Source organism: Oncorhynchus gorbuscha, linkage group LG05, assembly GCF_021184085.1.
Source record: "Oncorhynchus gorbuscha isolate QuinsamMale2020 ecotype Even-year linkage group LG05, OgorEven_v1.0, whole genome shotgun sequence".
In the NCBI taxonomy this organism is placed as follows: Eukaryota; Metazoa; Chordata; class Actinopteri; order Salmoniformes; family Salmonidae; genus Oncorhynchus; species Oncorhynchus gorbuscha.
The window spans coordinates 9,705,659-9,724,087 of record NC_060177.1 but is presented as its reverse complement, the minus strand read 5'-3'; the positions used below and the strand labels follow the sequence as shown (position 1 = coordinate 9,724,087).

The window sequence follows — 18,429 nt, the reverse complement described above, 5'->3', positions numbered from 1 at the left end:
TACTTCTCTCCTTCCTCCTTCAGAGCTTCTGATGGACTACTTCTCTCCTTCTTCAGCTTCTGATGGACTACTTCTCTCCTTCCTCCTTCAGAGCTTCTGATGGACTACTTCTCTCCTTCCTCCTTCAGAGCTTCTGATGGACTACTTCTCTCCTTCCTCCTTCAGAGCTTCTGATGGACTACTTCTCTCCTTCTTCAGCTTCTGATGGACTACTTCTCTCCTTCCTCCTTCAGAGCTTCTGATGGACTACTTCTCTCCTTCTTCAGCTTCTGATGGACTACTTCTCTCCTTCTTCAGCTTCTGATGGACTACTTCTCTCCTTCCTTCAGCTTCTGATGGACTACTTCTCTCCTTCCTCCTTCAGCTTCTGATGGACTACTTCTCTCCTTCTTCAGAGCTTCTGATGGACTACTTCTCTCCTTCCTTCAGCTTCTGATGGACTACTTCTCTCCTTCCTTCAGAGCTTCTGATGGACTACTTCTCTCCTTCCTTCAGCTTCTGATGGACTACTTCTCTCCTTCTTCAGAGCTTCTGATGGACTACTTCTCTCCTTCTTCAGAGCTTCTGATGGACTACTTCTCTCCTTCCTTCAGCTTCTGATGGACTACTTCTCTCCTTCCTTCAGAGCTTCTGATGGACTTACTTCTCTCCTTCCTTCAGCTTCTGATGGACTACTTCTCTCCTTCTTCAGAGCTTCTGATGGACTACTTCTCTCCTTCCTTCAGAGCTTCTGATGGACTACTTCTCCCTTCCTCCTTCAGCTTCTGATGGACTACTTCTCCCCTTCTTCTTCAGCTTCTGATGGACTACTTCTCTCCTTCTTCAGAGCTTCTGATGGACTACTTCTCTCCTTCTTCAGAGCTTCTGATGGACTACTTCTCTCCTTCCTTCAGAGCTTCTGATGGACTACTTCTCCCCTTCCTTCAGCTTCTGATGGACTACTTCTCCCCTTCCTTCTTCAGCTTCTGATGGACTACTTCTCTCCTTCCTTCAGAGCTTCTGATGGACTACTTCTCACCTTCCTTCAGAGCTTCTGATGAACTACTTCTCCCCTTCTTCAGCTTCTGATGGACTACTTCTCTCCTTCCTTCAGCTTCTGATGGACTACTTCTCCCCTTCCTTCAGAGCTTCTGATGGACTACTTCTCTCCTTCCTCCAGAGCTTCTGATGGACTACTTCTCTCCTTCTTCAGAGCTTCTGATGGACTACTTCTCTCCTTCCTTCAGCTTCTGATGGACTACTTCTCTCCTTCTTCAGCTTCTGATGGACTACTTCTCCCCTTCCTTCAGAGCTTCTGATGGACTACTTCTCCCCTTCCTTCAGAGCTTCTGATGGACTACTTCTCCCCTTCCTTCAGAGCTTCTGATGGACTACTTCTCCCCTTCCTTCAGAGCTTCTGATGGACTACTTCTCTCCTTCCTTCAGAGCTTCTGATGGACTACTTCTCTCCTTCAGAGCTTCTGATGGACTACTTCTCCCCTTCAGAGCTTCTGATGGACTACTTCTCTCCTTCCTTCAGCTTCTGATGGACTACTTCTCCCCTTCCTTCAGAGCTTCTGATGGACTACTTCTCTCCTTCTTCAGCTTCTGATGGACTACTTCTCTCCTTCTTCAGAGCTTCTGATGGACTACTTCTCTCCTTCCTCCTTCAGCTTCTGATGGACTACTTCTCTCCTTCCTTCAGCTTCTGATGGACTACTTCTCTCCTTCCTTCAGCTTCTGATGGACTACTTCTCTCCTTCCTTCAGCTTCTGATGGACTACTCTCCTTCTTCAGAGCTTCTGATGGACTACCTCTCTCCTTCCTCCTTCAGCTTCTGATGGACTACTTCTCCCCTTCCTCCTTCAGCTTCTGATGGACTACTTCTCTCCTTCCTTCAGAGCTTCTGATGGACTACTTCTCTCCTTCTTCAGAGCTTCTGATGGACTACTTCTCCCCTTCCTTCAGAGCTTCTGATGGACTACTTCTCCCCTTCCTTCAGAGCTTCTGATGGACTACTTCTCCCCTTCCTTCAGAGCTTCTGATGGACTACTTCTCTCCTTCCTTCAGAGCTTCTGATGGACTACTTCTCTCCTTCAGAGCTTCTGATGGACTACTTCTCCCCTTCAGAGCTTCTGATGGACTACTTCTCTCCTTCCTTCAGCTTCTGATGGACTACTTCTCTCCTTCCTTCAGCTTCTGATGGACTACTTCTCTCCTTCTTCAGAGCTTCTGATGGACTACTTCTCCCCTTCCTCCTTCAGCTTCTGATGGACTACTTCTCTCCTTCCTTCAGAGCTTCTGATGGACTACTTCTCTCCTTCTTCAGAGCTTCTGATGGACTACTTCTCCCCTTCCTTCAGAGCTTCTGATGGACTACTTCTCCCCTTCCTTCAGAGCTTCTGATGGACTACTTCTCCCCTTCCTTCAGAGCTTCTGATGGACTACTTCTCTCCTTCCTTCAGAGCTTCTGATGGACTACTTCTCTCCTTCAGAGCTTCTGATGGACTACTTCTCCCCTTCAGAGCTTCTGATGGACTACTTCTCTCCTTCCTTCAGCTTCTGATGGACTACTTCTCCCCTTCCTTCAGAGCTTCTGATGGACTACTTCTCTCCTTCTTCAGCTTCTGATGGACTACTTCTCTCCTTCCTTCAGAGCTTCTGATGGACTACTTCTCTCCTTCTTCAGCTTCTGATGGACTACTTCTCTCCTTCCTTCAGAGCTTCTGATGGAATACTTCTCTCCTTCTTCAGCTTCTGATGGACTACTTCTCTCCTTCCTTCAGAGCTTCTGATGGACTACTTCTCTCCTTCTTCAGCTTCTGATGGACTACTTCTCTCCTTCTTCAGCTTCTGATGGACTACTTCTCTCCTTCCTTCAGAGCTTCTGATGGACTACTTCTCTCCTTCTTCAGCTTCTGATGGACTACTTCTCTCCTTCAGAGCTTCTGATGGACTACTTCTCCCCTTCAGAGCTTCTGATGGACTACTTCTCTCCTTCTTCAGAGCTTCTGATGGACTACTTCTCTCCTTCCTTCAGAGCTTCTGATGGACTACTTCTCCCCTTCCTTCAGAGCTTCTGATTCCATTTGAACCCTACTGACTAGAATAAGTTATGCATAGAAGTTACAAAAAGGCCTAATAAACTTCCCTGTATGGTACTGAAACTTTGAAAATCAATTGACTAAAATGACTGTTTTCTAATGTACATGCAGCTGTCACTTCGACTATTGATTGATCGTTACTAAAACAATGACAAAGTACAGCCACACTTCACAGACACGGAGGATCCACTCTCTCACGCCAATCCCCTTTCCTTTCCCTTCCAAGATCTACCAAATCAATCGAAAGTGGCAGTTGTGGTCCAATGGTATCCAATATCCACCATCCACCATTCAACATTTCTGTCACTCACCTGGAATGGTGCCGCAGTCCTTGGGCTGCTTATCTTCAGCTGTGGATCCAGGGGGAGGGGCAGAAGGAGGGCTGGTCTTGGCTGAGCGGCGGTGTCGGACCACCCTGTGCTGCAGCCCGGAAAAGGAGTCGGAAGAACTGCTGACCGGCTGGATGAAGAGACTGTCCTCTCCTGTATAGACCAGTCCAGTCTGAAGAGAGAGAGAGAGAGAGAGAGAGAGAGAGAGAGAGAGAGAGAGAGAGAGAGAGAGAGAGAGAGAGAGAGAGAGAGAGAGAGAGAGAGAGAGAGAGACCAAGAGAGAGAGACCGAGAGAGAGAGAGAGAGAGAGAGAGACCAAGAGAGAGAGACCGATAGAGAGAGAGAGAGACCAAGAGAGACTGAGAGAGAGAGAGACCAAGAGAGACAGAGAGAGAGAGAGAGACCAAGAGAGAGAGAGAGACAGAGAGACAGAGAGAGAGAGAGAGACCGAGAGAGAGAGAGAGAGAGACCGAGAGAGACCGAGAGAGAGAGAGACCGAGAGAGACCGAGAGAGAGAGAGACCAAGAGAGAGACCGAGAGAGAGAGACCGAGAGAGAGAGAGAGAGAGAGACCGAGAGAGAGAGAGACCGAGAGAGAGAGAGACCGAGAGAGAGAGAGAGACAGAGAGACAGAGAGACCGAGAGAGAGAGACAGAGAGACAGAGAGAGAGACCGAGAGAGAGACCGAGAGAGAGAGAGAGACCGAGAGAGAGAGAGAGAGAGAGACCGAGAGAGACCGAGAGAGAGAGAGAGAGACCAAGAGAGAGAGAGAGAGAGAGAGAGACCGAGAGAGAGAGACCGAGAGAGAGAGAGAGACCGAGAGAGAGAGACCGAGAGAGAGAGAGACCAAGAGAGAGAGAGAGAGAGAGAGAGACAGAGAGAGACCGAGAGAGAGAGACCGAGAGAGAGAGAGAGAGAGAGAGAGAGAGAGAGAGAGAGAGACAGAGAGAGAGAGACCGAGAGAGAGAGACCGAGAGAGAGAGAGAGCAAAAGAACAACAGAGCAGCCGTTAACATTAGTTTTTAGGGTAGATCAGCTTTTAGGTTTTCTCTCAGGAGATCCCAGATAGTTGTTTGCAACATGCCACCTCCCCTTTCCCCCCGACCAGAGCTGCCTCAAGCCCCACCTCTATACCCCCAACCTCCACCCCAACCAAAACCCAGCCCCTGGCCAACACCATGCAGGGTCTTCTAAGAACAAATAACTTATCGTCGAACCCAAAGCCTCCACTAACGTAGTCCGGTGAAACTAATAAACTACAACGTATTAACACGGCTCAACGTATTAACACGGCTCAACGTATTAACGCGGCTCAACGTATTAACACGCCTCAACGTATTAACACGGCTCAACGTATTAACACGGCCGGCCCGCTCAACGTATTAACACGGCTCAACGTATTAACACAGCTCAACGTATTAACACGGCCGACCCGCTCAACGTATTAACACGGCCGACCCGCTCAGCGTATTAACACGGTCGACCCGCTCAACGTATCAACACGGCCGACCCGCTCAAAGTATTAACACGGCCGACCCGCTCAACGTATCAACACGGCCGACCCGCTCAATGTATTAACACGGCCGACCCGCTCAAAGTATTAACACGGCCAACCCGCTCAACGTATTAACACAGCTCAACGTATTAACACGGCCGACCCGCTCAAAGTATTAACACGGCCAACCCGCTCAACGTATTAACACGGCCGACCCGCTCAGCGTATTAACACGGCCGACCCGCTCAACGTATCAACACGGCCGACCCGCTCAAAGTAGTAACACGGCCGACCCGCTCAACGTATCAACACGGCCGACCCGCTCAACGTATTAACACGGCCGACCCGCTCAAAGTATTAATACGGCCCGACCCGCTCAACATATTAACACGGCTCAACGTATCAACACGGCAGACCCGCTCAACGTATCAACACGGCCGACCCGCTCAACGTATTAACACGGCCGACCCGCTCAACGTATTAACACGGCCGACCCGCTCAGCGTATTAACACGGCCGACCCGCTCAACGTATTAACACGGCTCAGCGTATTAACACGGCCGTCCCGCTCAACATATTAACACGGCCGACCCGCTCAGCGTATGAACACGGCCGACCCGCTCAATGTATTAACACGGCCGACCCGCTCAACGTATCAACATGGCCGACCTGCTCAACGTATTAACACGGCCGACCCGCTCAACGTATCAACACGGCCGACCTGCTCAACGTATTAACACGGCCGACCCGCTCAACGTATCAACACGGCCGATCTGCTCAACGTATCAACACGGCCGACCCACTCAACGTATCAACACGGCCGACCCGCTCAACGTATTAACACGGCCGACCCGCTCAGCGTATTAACACGGTCGACCCGCTCAACGTATCAACACGACCGACCCGCTCAAAGTATTAACACGGCCGACCCGCTCAACGTATCAACACGGCCGACCCGCTCAATGTATTAACACGGCCGACCCGCTCAAAGTATTAACACGGCCAACCCGCTCAACGTATTAACACAGCTCAACGTATTAACACGGCTCAACGTATTAACACGGCTCAACGTATTAACACGGCTCAACGTATTAACACGACTCAACGTATTAACACGACTCAACGTATTAACACGACTCAACGTATTAACACGACTCAACGTATTAACACGACTCAACGTATTAACACGACTCAACGTATTAACACGACTCAGCATATTAACACGACTCAACGTATTAACACGACTCAACGTATTAACACAACTCAACGTATTAACACGACTCAACGTATTAACACGACTCAACGTATTAACACGACTCAGCGTATTAACACGGCTCAACGTATTAACACGGCCGGCCCGCTCAACGTATTAACACGACTCAACATATTAACACGGCTCAACGTATTAACACGCCTCAACGTATTAACACGGCTCAACATATTAACACGGCCGGCCCGCTCAACGTATTAACACGGCTCAACGTATTAACACAGCTCAACGTATTAACACGGCCGACCCGCTCAACGTATTAACACGGCCGACCCGCTCAACGTATTAACATGACTCAACGTATTAACACGACTCAACGTATTAACACGGCTCAACGTATTAACACGGCTCAACGTATTAACACGACTCAACGTATTAACACGACTCAACGTATTAACACGACTCAACGTATTAACACGACTCAGCATATTAACACGACTCAACGTATTAACACGACTCAACGTATTAACACGACTCAACGTATTAACACAACTCAACGTATTAACACGACTCAACGTATTAACACGACTCAACGTATTAACACGACTCAGCGTATTAACACGGCTCAACGTATTAACACGGCCGGCCCGCTCAACGTATTAACACGACTCAACATATTAACACGGCTCAACGTATTAACACGACTCAACGTATTAACACGACTCAACGTATTAACACGACTCAACGTATTAACACGACTCAACGTATTAACACGACTCAGCATATTAACACGACTCAACGTATTAACACGGCCGACCCGCTCAACGTATTAACACGGCTCAACGTATTAACACAGCTCAACGTATTAACACGGCCGACCCGCTCAACGTATCAACACGGCCGACCTGCTCAACGTATTAACACGGCCGACCCGCTCAACGTATCAACACGGCCGATCTGCTCAACGTATCAACACAGCCGACCCACTCAACGTATCAACACGGCCGACCCGCTCAACGTATTAACACGGCCGACCCGCTCAGCGTATTAACACGGTCGACCCGCTCAACGTATCAACACGGCCGACCCGCTCAAAGTATTAACACGGCCGACCCGCTCAACGTATCAACACGGCCGACCCGCTCAATGTATTAACACGGCCGACCCGCTCAAAGTATTAACACGGCCAACCCGCTCAACGTATTAACACAGCTCAACGTATTAACACGGCTCAACGTATTAACACGGCTCAACGTATTAACACGGCTCAACGTATTAACACGGCTCAACGTATTAACACGCCTCAACGTATTAACACGGCTCAACGTATTAACACGGCCGGCCCGCTCAACGTATTAACACGGCTCAACGTATTAACACAGCTCAACGTATTAACACGGCCGACCCGCTCAACGTATTAACACGGCCGACCCGCTCAGCGTATTAACACGACTCAACGTATTAACACGACTCAACGTATTAACACGGCTCAACGTATTAACACGGCTCAACGTATTAACACGACTCAACATATTAACACGACTCAACGTATTAACACGACTCAACGTATTAACACGACTCAACGTATTAACACGACTCAGCATATTAACACGACTCAACGTATTAACACGACTCAAAGTATTAACACGACTCAACGTATTAACACGACTCAACGTATTAACACGACTCAACGTATTAACACGACTCAGCGTATTAACACGGCTCAACGTATTAACACGGCCGGCCCGCTCAACGTATTAACATGACTCAACATATTAACACGACTCAACGTATTAACACGACTCAACGTATTAACACGACTCAACGTATTAACACGACTCAACGTATTAACACGACTCAGCATATTAACACGACTCAACGTATTAACACGGCCGGCCCGCTCAACGTATTAACACGGCCGGCCCGCTCAGCGTATTAACACGGCCGACCCGCTCAACGTATTAACACGACCGACCCGCTCAACGTATTAACACGACTCAACGTATTAACATGGCTCAACGTATTAACACGGCTCAACGTATTAACACGACTCAGCGTATTAACACGGCTCAACATATTAACACGGCCGACCCGCTCAACAGGCAGGATTAGTCAGCCGCTTGTGGCGGCAGATTGACGAGGGCAGCCTTTTCTGAACTGAGCTGACCAACACGCACCTCCAACAACACATAAAACCTCAGTGCAAATACAGGGCATTCAGAAAGTATTCAGACCCCTTGATTTTTATCCACATTATATTTACCCCATGCCCTGGCATTCTGCCTATACAGCAACATACAGTATTCAGACCCCTTGATTTTTATCCACATTATATTTACCCCATGCCCTGGCATTCTGCCTATACAGCAACATACAGTATTCAGACCCCTTGATTTTTATCCACATTATATTTACCCCATGCCCTGGCATTCTGCCTATACAGCAACATACAGTATTCAGACCCCTTGATTTTTATCCACATTATATTTACCCCATGCCCTGGCATTCTGCCTATACAGCAACATACAGTATTCAGACCCCTTGATTTTTATCCACATTATATTTACCCCATGCCCTGGCATTCTGCCTATACAGCAACATACAGTATTCAGACCCCTTGATTTTTATCCACATTATATTTACCCCATGCCCTGGCATTCTGCCTATACAGCAACATACAGTATTCAGACCCCTTGATTTTTATCCACATTATATTTACCCCATGCCCTGGCATTCTGCCTATACAGCAACATACAGTATTCAGACCCCTTGATTTTTATCCACATTATATTTACCCCATGCCCTGGCATTCTGCCTATACAGCAACATACAGTATTCAGACCCCTTGATTTTTATCCACATTATATTTACCCCATGCCCTGGCATTCTGCCTATACAGCAACATACAGTATTCAGACCCCTTGATTTTTATCCACATTATATTTACCCCATGCCCTGGCATTCTGCCTATACAGCAACATACAGTATTCAGACCCCTTGATTTTTATCCACATTATATTTACCCCATGCCCTGGCATTCTGCCTATACAGCAACATACAGTATTCAGACCCCTTGATTTTTATCCACATTATATTTACCCCATGCCCTGGCATTCTGCCTATACAGCAACATACAGTATTCAGACCCCTTGATTTTTATCCACATTATATTTACCCCATGCCCTGGCATTCTGCCTATACAGCAACATACAGTATTCAGACCCCTTGATTTTTATCCACATTATATTTACCCCATGCCCTGGCATTCTGCCTATACAGCAACATACAGTATTCAGACCCCTTGATTTTTATCCACATTATATTTACCCCATGCCCTGGCATTCTGCCTATACAGCAACATACAGTATTCAGACCCCTTGATTTTTATCCACATTATATTTACCCCATGCCCTGGCATTCTGCCTATACAGCAACATACAGTATTCAGACCCCTTGATTTTTATCCACATTATATTTACCCCATGCCCTGGCATTCTGCCTATACAGCAACATACAGTATTCAGACCCCTTGATTTTTATCCACATTATATTTACCCCATGCCCTGGCATTCTGCCTATACAGCAACATACAGTATTCAGACCCCTTGATTTTTATCCACATTATATTTACCCCATGCCCTGGCATTCTGCCTATACAGCAACATACAGTATTCAGACCCCTTGATTTTTATCCACATTATATTTACCCCATGCCCTGGCATTCTGCCTATACAGCAACATACAGTATTCAGACCCCTTGATTTTTATCCACATTATATTTACCCCATGCCCTGGCATTCTGCCTATACAGCAACATACAGTATTCAGACCCCTTGATTTTTATCCACATTATATTTACCCCATGCCCTGGCATTCTGCCTATACAGCAACATACAGTATTCAGACCCCTTGATTTTTATCCACATTATATTTACCCCATGCCCTGGCATTCTGCCTATACAGCAACATACAGTATTCAGACCCCTTGATTTTTATCCACATTATATTTACCCCATGCCCTGGCATTCTGCCTATACAGCAACATACAGTATTCAGACCCCTTGATTTTTATCCACATTATATTTACCCCATGCCCTGGCATTCTGCCTATACAGCAACATACAGTATTCAGACCCCTTGATTTTTATCCACATTATATTTACCCCATGCCCTGGCATTCTGCCTATACAGCAACATACAGTATTCAGACCCCTTGATTTTTATCCACATTATATTTACCCCATGCCCTGGCATTCTGCCTATACAGCAACATACAGTATTCAGACCCCTTGATTTTTATCCACATTATATTTACCCCATGCCCTGGCATTCTGCCTATACAGCAACATACAGTATTCAGACCCCTTGATTTTTATCCACATTATATTTACCCCATGCCCTGGCATTCTGCCTATACAGCAACATACAGTATTCAGACCCCTTGATTTTTATCCACATTATATTTACCCCATGCCCTGGCATTCTGCCTATACAGCAACATACAGTATTCAGACCCCTTGATTTTTATCCACATGTTGTTACGTTACAGCCTTATTCTAAAATGGATTCAATCATTTTTTCCCCCTCATCAATCTACACACAATACCCCATAATGACAAAGCAAAAACTGTTTTACATTTTTTGCAAATGTATCAATAAAAAAACTGAAATATCACATTTACATTAGTATTCAGAACCTGTACTTTGTTGAAGAACCTTTGGCAGTGATTACATCCTCGAGTCTTCTTGGGTATGACGCTACAAGCGTGACACACCTGTATTTGGCGAGTTTCTCCCATTCTTCTCTGCAGATCCTCTCAAGCTCTGTTAGGTTGGATGGGGAGCGTCATTGCACAGCTTTTTCAGGTCTCTCCAGAGATGTTCAATTAGGTTCAAGTCCGGGCTGTGGCTGGGCCACTCAAGGACATTCAGAGACTTGTCCGGAAGCCACTCCTGCATTGTCATGTGTTTAGGGTCGTTTATGTGTTTAGGGTCGTTGTCCTATTGGAAGGTGAACCTTCACCCCAGTCTGAGGTCCTGAGCGGTCTGGAGCAGGTTTTCATCAAGGATCCCTCTGTACTTTGCTCTGTTCATCTTTCCCTCCATCTGATAAAGTTGGGTAGTTGATATTCAGAGTTTAAATCACCAAATTGATTAGTCACAGGATTCCACTGCTGCCGACATGGTAGGCTACACCCCAGTAAACATGAGCCGACCTCTTTTGGTCCAGACCCCATGTCTTTTTTGGTGTTTTACAAATGGTAGGCTTACCACATAGATAGACATTCATAACATTTACTTTGGAAAATACATGTTTTTCCGCCTAGGGTGTCAGGATGGCAAGAACCAGCCCTGTGCATAACAGCTCCTTGTGTAGGGTGCATTGCCAAATGTGCCAAATAGCAAGGAAGGGCATTCCCAGAGAACAGACTGAGAGAAGAAGAGTCAGCACAAACTCTCCAATTTACATCTCAGCACACACCTCCTCAGGGCTAGGGAGAAGAAGCATGGAGGAGTGCTGAGAGAGAGGGGGAAGAAGACAGGGGGAGAGAGAGAGGGGGAGAAGAGAGAGAGATGGGGAGAGAAGAGGGAGAGAGGGTGAGGGAAGAGAGAGAGAGGGGGAGAGAAGAGAGAGAGAGGGGGAGAAGAGAGAGAGGGGGAGAAGAGAGAGAGAGGGAGAGAAGAGAGAGAGGGCAGGAGAAGAGAGAGAGGGGGGGAGAGAGAGAGAGAGGAGAGAAGAGAGAGAGGGCGGGAGAAGAGAGAGAGAGGGGAGAGAAAGAGAGGGGGAGAGAAGAGAGAGAGGGGGAGAAGAGAGAGAGAGATGGGGGGAGAAGAGAGAGAGGGGGAGAAGAGAGAGGGGAGAGAAGAGAGAGAGAGGGGGAGAGAAGAGAGAGGGGTAGAGAATATAGAGAGAGGGGGAGAGAGAGAGAGGGGGAGAGAAAGAAAGAAATAAGAGTGAGAAGAAGAGAGAGAGGGGGTGAGAATAGAGAGATAGGGGGAGAAAGAGAGGGGGGGAGAGGGGGAGAGAAGAGACAGAGAGGGGGAGAAGAGAGAGAGAGGGGGAGAGAAGAGAGAGGGGGAGAGAAGAGAGATGGGGAGAGAAGAGAGAGAGAGGGGGAGAAGAGAGAGAGGGAGAGAAGAGAGAGAGGGGGAGAAGAGAGAGAGGGGGAGAAGAGAGAGAGAGGGAGAGAAGAGAGAGAGGGGGAGAAGAGAGAGAGGGGGGAGAGAAGGAAGCAGAGAGGAGTGCTGAGAGAGAGGGGGAGAGAGAGGAAGCAAGGGGGAGAGAGAGAGAGAGAAAGGGAGAGAAGTGAGAGAGGGGGAGAGAAGAGAGAGGGGGAGAAGATAGAGAGGTGGAGAGAAGAGAGAGAGAGATGGGGGAGAAGAGAGAGAGGGGGAGAGAAGAGAGAGAGGGGGAGGGAAGAGAGAGAGGGGCGAGAGAAGAGAGAGAGGGGGAGAGAGAGAGGGGGAGAAAAGAGAGAGAGAGAGAGAGAGAGAGAGAGAGGGGGGGAGAGCAGGAAGCAGAGGGGAGTGCTGAGAGAGAGGGGGAGAGAAGAGAGAGAGGGGGGAGAGAAGAGAGAGAGGGGGAGAAGAGAGAGGGGGAGATAAGAGAGAGAGATGGGGGAGAAGAGAGAGAGATGGGGAGAGAATATAGAGAGAGGGGGAGAGAGAGGGGGAGAGAAAGAAAGAAATAAGAGTGAGAAGAGAGAGAGAGAGGGGGAGAGAATAGAGAGATAGGGGGAGAAAGAGAGGGGGAGAGAGAGGGGGAGAGAAGAGACAGAGAGGGGGAGAAGAGAGAGAGAGGGGGAGAGAAGAGAGAGGGGGAGAGAAGAGAGATGGGGAGAGAAGAGAGAGAGAGAGAGAGAGAGAGAGAGGGAGAGAAGAGAGAGAGAGGGAGAGAAGAGAGAGAGAGGGGGAGAAGAGAGAGAGAGAGGGAGAGAAGAGAGAGAGGGCGGGAGAAGAGAGACAGAGGGGGAGAGAAAGAGAGGGGGAGAGAAGAGAGAGAGGGAGGGAGAGAAGAGAGAGATGGGGAGAGAAGAGAGAGAGAGGGGGAGAAGAGAGAGAGAGGGAGAGAAGAGAGAGAGGGGGAGAAGAGAGAGAGAGGGGGAGAAGAGAGAGAGGGGAGAAGAAGAGAGAGGGGGGGAAGGAAGCAGAGAGGAGTGCTGAGAGAGAGGGGGAGAGAGAGGAAGCAAGGGAGAGAGAGGGAGAGAAGTGAGAGAGGGGAGAGAAGAGAGAGGGGGCGAGAGAAGAGAGAAAGGGGGGAGAGAGAGAGGGGGAGAAAAGAGAGAGAGAGAGAGAGAGAGAGAGAGAGAGAGAGAGAGAGAGAGAGAGAGAGAGAGAGGAGAGAGAGAGAGGGGGAGGAAGCAGAGGGGAGTGCTGAGAGAGAGGGGGAGAGAAGAGAGAGAGGGGGAGAGAAGAGAGAGAGAGGGGGAGAAGAGAGATGGGGAGAGAAGAGAGAGAGATGGGGGAGAAGAGAGAGGGGGAGAGAAGAGAGAGAGGGGGAGAAGAGAGAGAGGGGGGAGTGGGAGAGAAGAGAGAGAGGGGGAGAGAAGAGAGAGAGGGGGAGAGAAGAGAGAGGGGGAGAAGAGAGAGAGAGGGGGAGAAGAGCGAGAGGGGGAGAGAAGAGAGAGAGGGGGAGAGAGAGAGGGGGAGAAAAGAGAGAGAGAGAGAGAGAGAGAGAGAGAGAGAGAGAGAGAGAGGGGAGAGAGAAGGAAGCAGAGGGGAGTGCTGAGAGAGAGGGGGAGAGAAGAGAGAGAGGGGGAGAGAAGAGAGAGAGAGGGGGAGAAGAGAGATGGGGAGAGAAGAGAGAGAGATGGGGGAGAAGAGAGAGGGGGAGAGAAGAGAGAGAGGGGGAGAAGAGAGAGAGGGGGAGTGGGAGAGAAGAGAGAGAGGGGGAGAGAAGAGAGAGAGGGGGAGAGAAGAGAGAGGGGGAGAAGAGAGAGAGAGGGGGAGAAGAGAGAGAGGGGGAGAGAAGAGAGAGAGGGGGAGAGAGAGAGGGTGGAGGGGGAGAGAAGAGCGAGAGGGGGAGAGAAGAGAGAAAGGGGAGGGAGTGAGAGAGGGGGAGAGAAAGAAAGAAAGAAGAGAGAGAAGAGAGAGAGGGGGAGAGAAGAGAGAGATAGGTGGAGAGAAGAGAGGGGGAGAGAGAGAGAGAGGGGGGAGAGAAGAGAGAGAGAGGGGAGAAGAGAGAGAGGGTGAGAGAAGAGAGAGAGGGGAGAGAAGAGAGAGGGGAGAAGAGAGAGAGAGGGGGAGAGAAGAGAGAGCAAGGGGGAGAGAGAGGGGGAGAGAGAGAGAGAGAAAGAAAGAAAAAGAAAGAAAGAAAGAGGAACATAAAACTCACTCTTTCATCCTCTCTGACAGGTACAGACAGACACAAACTCCCTACAACATGAATCATTGTGGGAAAAGTAGAATTGGCCTGCTTCAAGGTTTTGTAAGGCTTTACTAAGGATCCATGGTTATATTGTAAAGCTGCGCCTGGCAGGGCTAGTAAAATGAGTTGACATGGCATTAACAAGCAATCCAGAGCCACACACAGTGTCTTAAAGGTATTCCAAAAGCCCAGCGGCAGCAATTACAGAACCTATGAGCCGTTTCCATGGCAACTAGCGTTGGAAGGATAATGCTGTCTTCTTCTCGGTCAGAATAAGCCGAAGGTAAAAATAAATATTTTTAAAAAGAGACACCGATGACTAATTGTCCATTCAGCAATCACGGTTATGTACACAGTGAAGTAGAGTAGAGAGGAGAAAAGAGAGAGAGAGAGAGAGAGAGAGAGAGAGAGAGAGAGAGAGAGAGAGAGAGAGAGAGAGAGAGAGAGAGAGAGAGAGAGAGAGAGAGAGAGAGAGAGAGAGAGAAAGAAAGAAAGAAAGTCTTAGCCTTAAACAGGCATGTGGCTGTTCACTTGGCCACATTCACAACACGACACAATGTGAAAGCAGAGCCTGCATGCGGCCAGCCTCAGAGCTTCCAGTGTGAGGCAGGGTTAAGTGAATAACGGCTGGTATTTCAGGGTAAAATAGAACACTGTGCTAAGTGTGTTACAACATACTGTAGCCACAGCAGGCTAATATAGCAAAGACATCCACCAGGCACTAGCTCCAAGCTAAGACTCAGGGTAAACAATGCTAATGCAACACAGGAAAGACATCCACCAGGCACTAGCTCCAAGCTGAGCCTCAGTGTAAACAATGCTGCTGCAACACAGGAAAGACATCCACCAGGCACTAGCTCCAAGCTAAGACTCAGGGTAAACAATGCTGCTGCAACACAGGAAAGACATCCACCAGGCACTAGCTCCAAGCTAAGACTCAGTGTAAACAATGCTGCTGCAACACAGGAAAGGCATCCACCAGGCACTAGCTCCAAGCTAAGACTCAGGGTAAACAATGCTGCTGCAACACAGGAAAGACATCCACCAGGCACTAGCTCCAAGCTAAGACTCAGGGTAAACAATGCTGCTGCAACACAGGAAAGACATCCACCAGGCACTAGCTCCAAGCTAAGACTCAGGGTAAACAATGCTGCTGCAACACAGGAAAGACATCCATCAGGCACTAGCTCCAAGCTAAGACTCAGGGTAAACAATGCTGCTGCAACACAGGAAAGACATCCACCAGGCACTAGCTCCAAGCTGAGCCTCAGTGTAAACAATGCTGCTGCAACACAGGAAAGACATCCACCAGGCACTAGCTCCAAGCTCAGACTCAGTGTAAACAATGCTGCTGCAACACAGGAAAGACATCCACCAGGCACTAGCTCCAAGCTGAGCCTCAGTGTAAACAATGCTGCTGCAACACAGGAAAGGCCCTGCACCTGTGTGCGTGTGCGTGTGTGTGCGTGTGCGTGTGCGTGTGTGTGTGTGTGTGTGTGTGTGTGTGTGTGTGTGTGTGTGTGTGTGTGTGTGTGTGTGTGTGTGTGTGTGTGTGTGTGTGTGTGTGTGTGTGTGTGTGTGTGTACGTGCCGGCACACACGTGCATGTATGTGCACACACACAACTTAAGTCAGCCTTCGTCCTTATATACGGCTGTAGGTGTCAGCTATCCTGAGCCACTTCTATCCCTCCACAAATGGATATAACATTTAAACAATCGTGACCTCATTTTCCAGATAATAATATCCCACGCAGGCCTGGGGAGAGAAAAAAACCTGCCAGGCCCACTGACTTTAGAATGCATGAAATGCCAAGAAAAAGATCATGCAATTTGTCCAATTCTTTTGACTTTAACTCATATGCTCATGTTGGTTTGGATCCATCCGATCTGACTCTACTGTCAATGACATAAGATGCTGTGTGTAGTACAGGGTAGTTATTATGGTGTGTGTAGATCAGGGTAGTTATTATGGTGTGTGTAGATCAGGGTAGTTGTTATGGTGTGTGTAGTACAGGGTAGTTATTATGGTGTGTGTAGATCAGGGTAGTTATTATGGTGTGTGTAGATCAGGGTAGTTGTTATGGTGTGTGTAGTACAGGGTAGTTATTATGGTGTGTGTAGATCAGGGTAGTTATTATGGTGTGTGTAGATCAGGGAGGGTTATTATGGTGTGTGTAGATCAGGGTAGTTATTATGGTGTAGTTGTTATGTTCAGGGTAGTTATTATGGTGTGTGTAGATCAGGGTAGTTATTATGGTGTGTAGTTATTATGAGTCAGGGTAGTTATTATGGTGTGTGTAGATCAGGGAGTTATTATGGTGTGTGTAGATCAGGGAGGTTATTATGGTGTGTGTAGATTATTATTATGGTATGTGTAGATCAAGGAGGTTATTATGGTGTGTGTAGATCAGGGAGGTTATTATGGTGTGTGTAGATCAGGGAGGTTATTATGGTGTGTGTAGTTCAGGGTAGTTATTATGGTGTGTGTAGATCAGGGTAGTTATTATGGTGTGTGTAGTTCAGGGTAGTTATTATGAATGGAAGTGACAGTCGTGTGTGTGTGTGTGTGTGTGTGTGTGTGTGTGTGTGTGTGTGTGTGTGTGTGTGTGTGTGTGTGTGTGTGTGTGTGTGTGTGTGTGTGTGTGTGTGTGTGTGTGTGTGTGTGTGTGTGTGTGTGTGTGTGTGTGTGTGTGTGTGTGTGTGTGTGTGTGTGTGTGTGTGTGTGTAACAATATAAAGCTACAGTATGAATTCCTGAACACTTAAAACCTCCCAGAAAACAATAGCAGGTGAAGGAGAAGTAGTTTACCAGACCGCTGCAGGTGTTGAGGGAGGCAAAAGAGTCAGTGTGGTTGACAATCCATCCCGAGTAGAAGCAGAGCTGGTCTCTGGCCAGGTGCGACCATTTAGGGGGGTCTGTTTCGCCTCCCCTCTCCTCGACCACAAACCCCTCAGACAGAAAAGCGGCATCCCTTTTCAGGCGTAAGTACAGGTCTTTTCCAAACGCAGGTAAAGATAAAAACAAGGTGTCCTCCACAGAGTTTAGTCCACCCCGGGAATCGACAGAGCGCTGGCCGCGCCGACGCGCGCTGCGCCTGGATGAGTCATGCAACAGGTGAGCCTCCTCTCCAGAGAGCTCCACGGGGACCACCATGTCCACTAAGTCCGTGTTAAAACAGGAGTGGTCTATGGGAAAGGAGAAGGGAATAACTTATGAAACATTGAGTGTAACTTTCTGTGTCAACGTCTGTTTGAAAACAATATGCTATTGTTTTCATATTGCCAAGTTGTCTTGAGCTGTTTGTGGTGTGATGTAGGCTAGTTATTCAATGACATAGCAGCCTATTTCACAACAAATGGGGAGAATTGTACTATGTATTGGTCATTAAATAAGGTATATTTGGGGTCATCGAACTTATTCAAGTCACTTATTCAACTCATCTCGCATTGTGTGTAACTTCGTTGTGAGAGGGGCGCTGGAAAACGGCAGAGAAAACGCAGACACAGCTGCAGCAAAGTTACTCTTGCAGAGCAGCACAGAACATTTTGAGAGAGAGAGAGAGAGAGATAGAGGGGGGGAAATAAAATAGAGAGATAGAGGGAGAGAAAAATAAAAGAGAGAGCAAGAGAGAGAGAGCGAGAGACAGATTCCCCAAGCAAACAAAGCCCATTTAAATTTAATTGAGAGAGAGAGAGAGAGAGAGAGAGAGAGAGAGAGAGAGAGAGAGAGAGAGAGAGAGAGAGAGAGAGAGAGAGAGAGAGAGAGAGAGAGAGAGAAGGAGAGAGATCCGACAACCACTACAGGCTCCCTGGCAAAACAATGATTCAAAGTTACAAAGTATCTACAACGCAGGTGTTACGTTGTACTTACCAGTCATCGCCTTCACTCCGAAACAGAAGAGGAATATAGACAGGAGAAGCTGCGGAGCATGGCTGTCATACATGA

At 48.0% G+C, this 18,429-nt stretch overlaps 1 protein-coding gene across 1 annotated transcript in view; it reads right to left on the bottom strand.

Annotated features, from left to right (window-relative positions):
- The window catches only part of LOC124034997 (A disintegrin and metalloproteinase with thrombospondin motifs 17-like), a 99,133-nt gene that overhangs the window by 80,664 nt on the left and 40 nt on the right, over positions 1 to 18,429 (bottom strand). The window contains exons 1-3 of the mRNA XM_046348381.1: positions 18,355 to 18,429; positions 17,293 to 17,669; positions 3,395 to 3,584 (exon numbers count right to left, since the gene is read on the bottom strand). The exon at positions 18,355 to 18,429 is cut by the window's right edge and continues 40 nt beyond it. Of these exons, the coding sequence (XP_046204337.1) occupies positions 3,395 to 3,584; positions 17,293 to 17,669; positions 18,355 to 18,427 (640 nt within the window). The 5' untranslated portion in view covers positions 18,428 to 18,429. The remainder of the gene's footprint in view (positions 1 to 3,394; positions 3,585 to 17,292; positions 17,670 to 18,354) is intronic.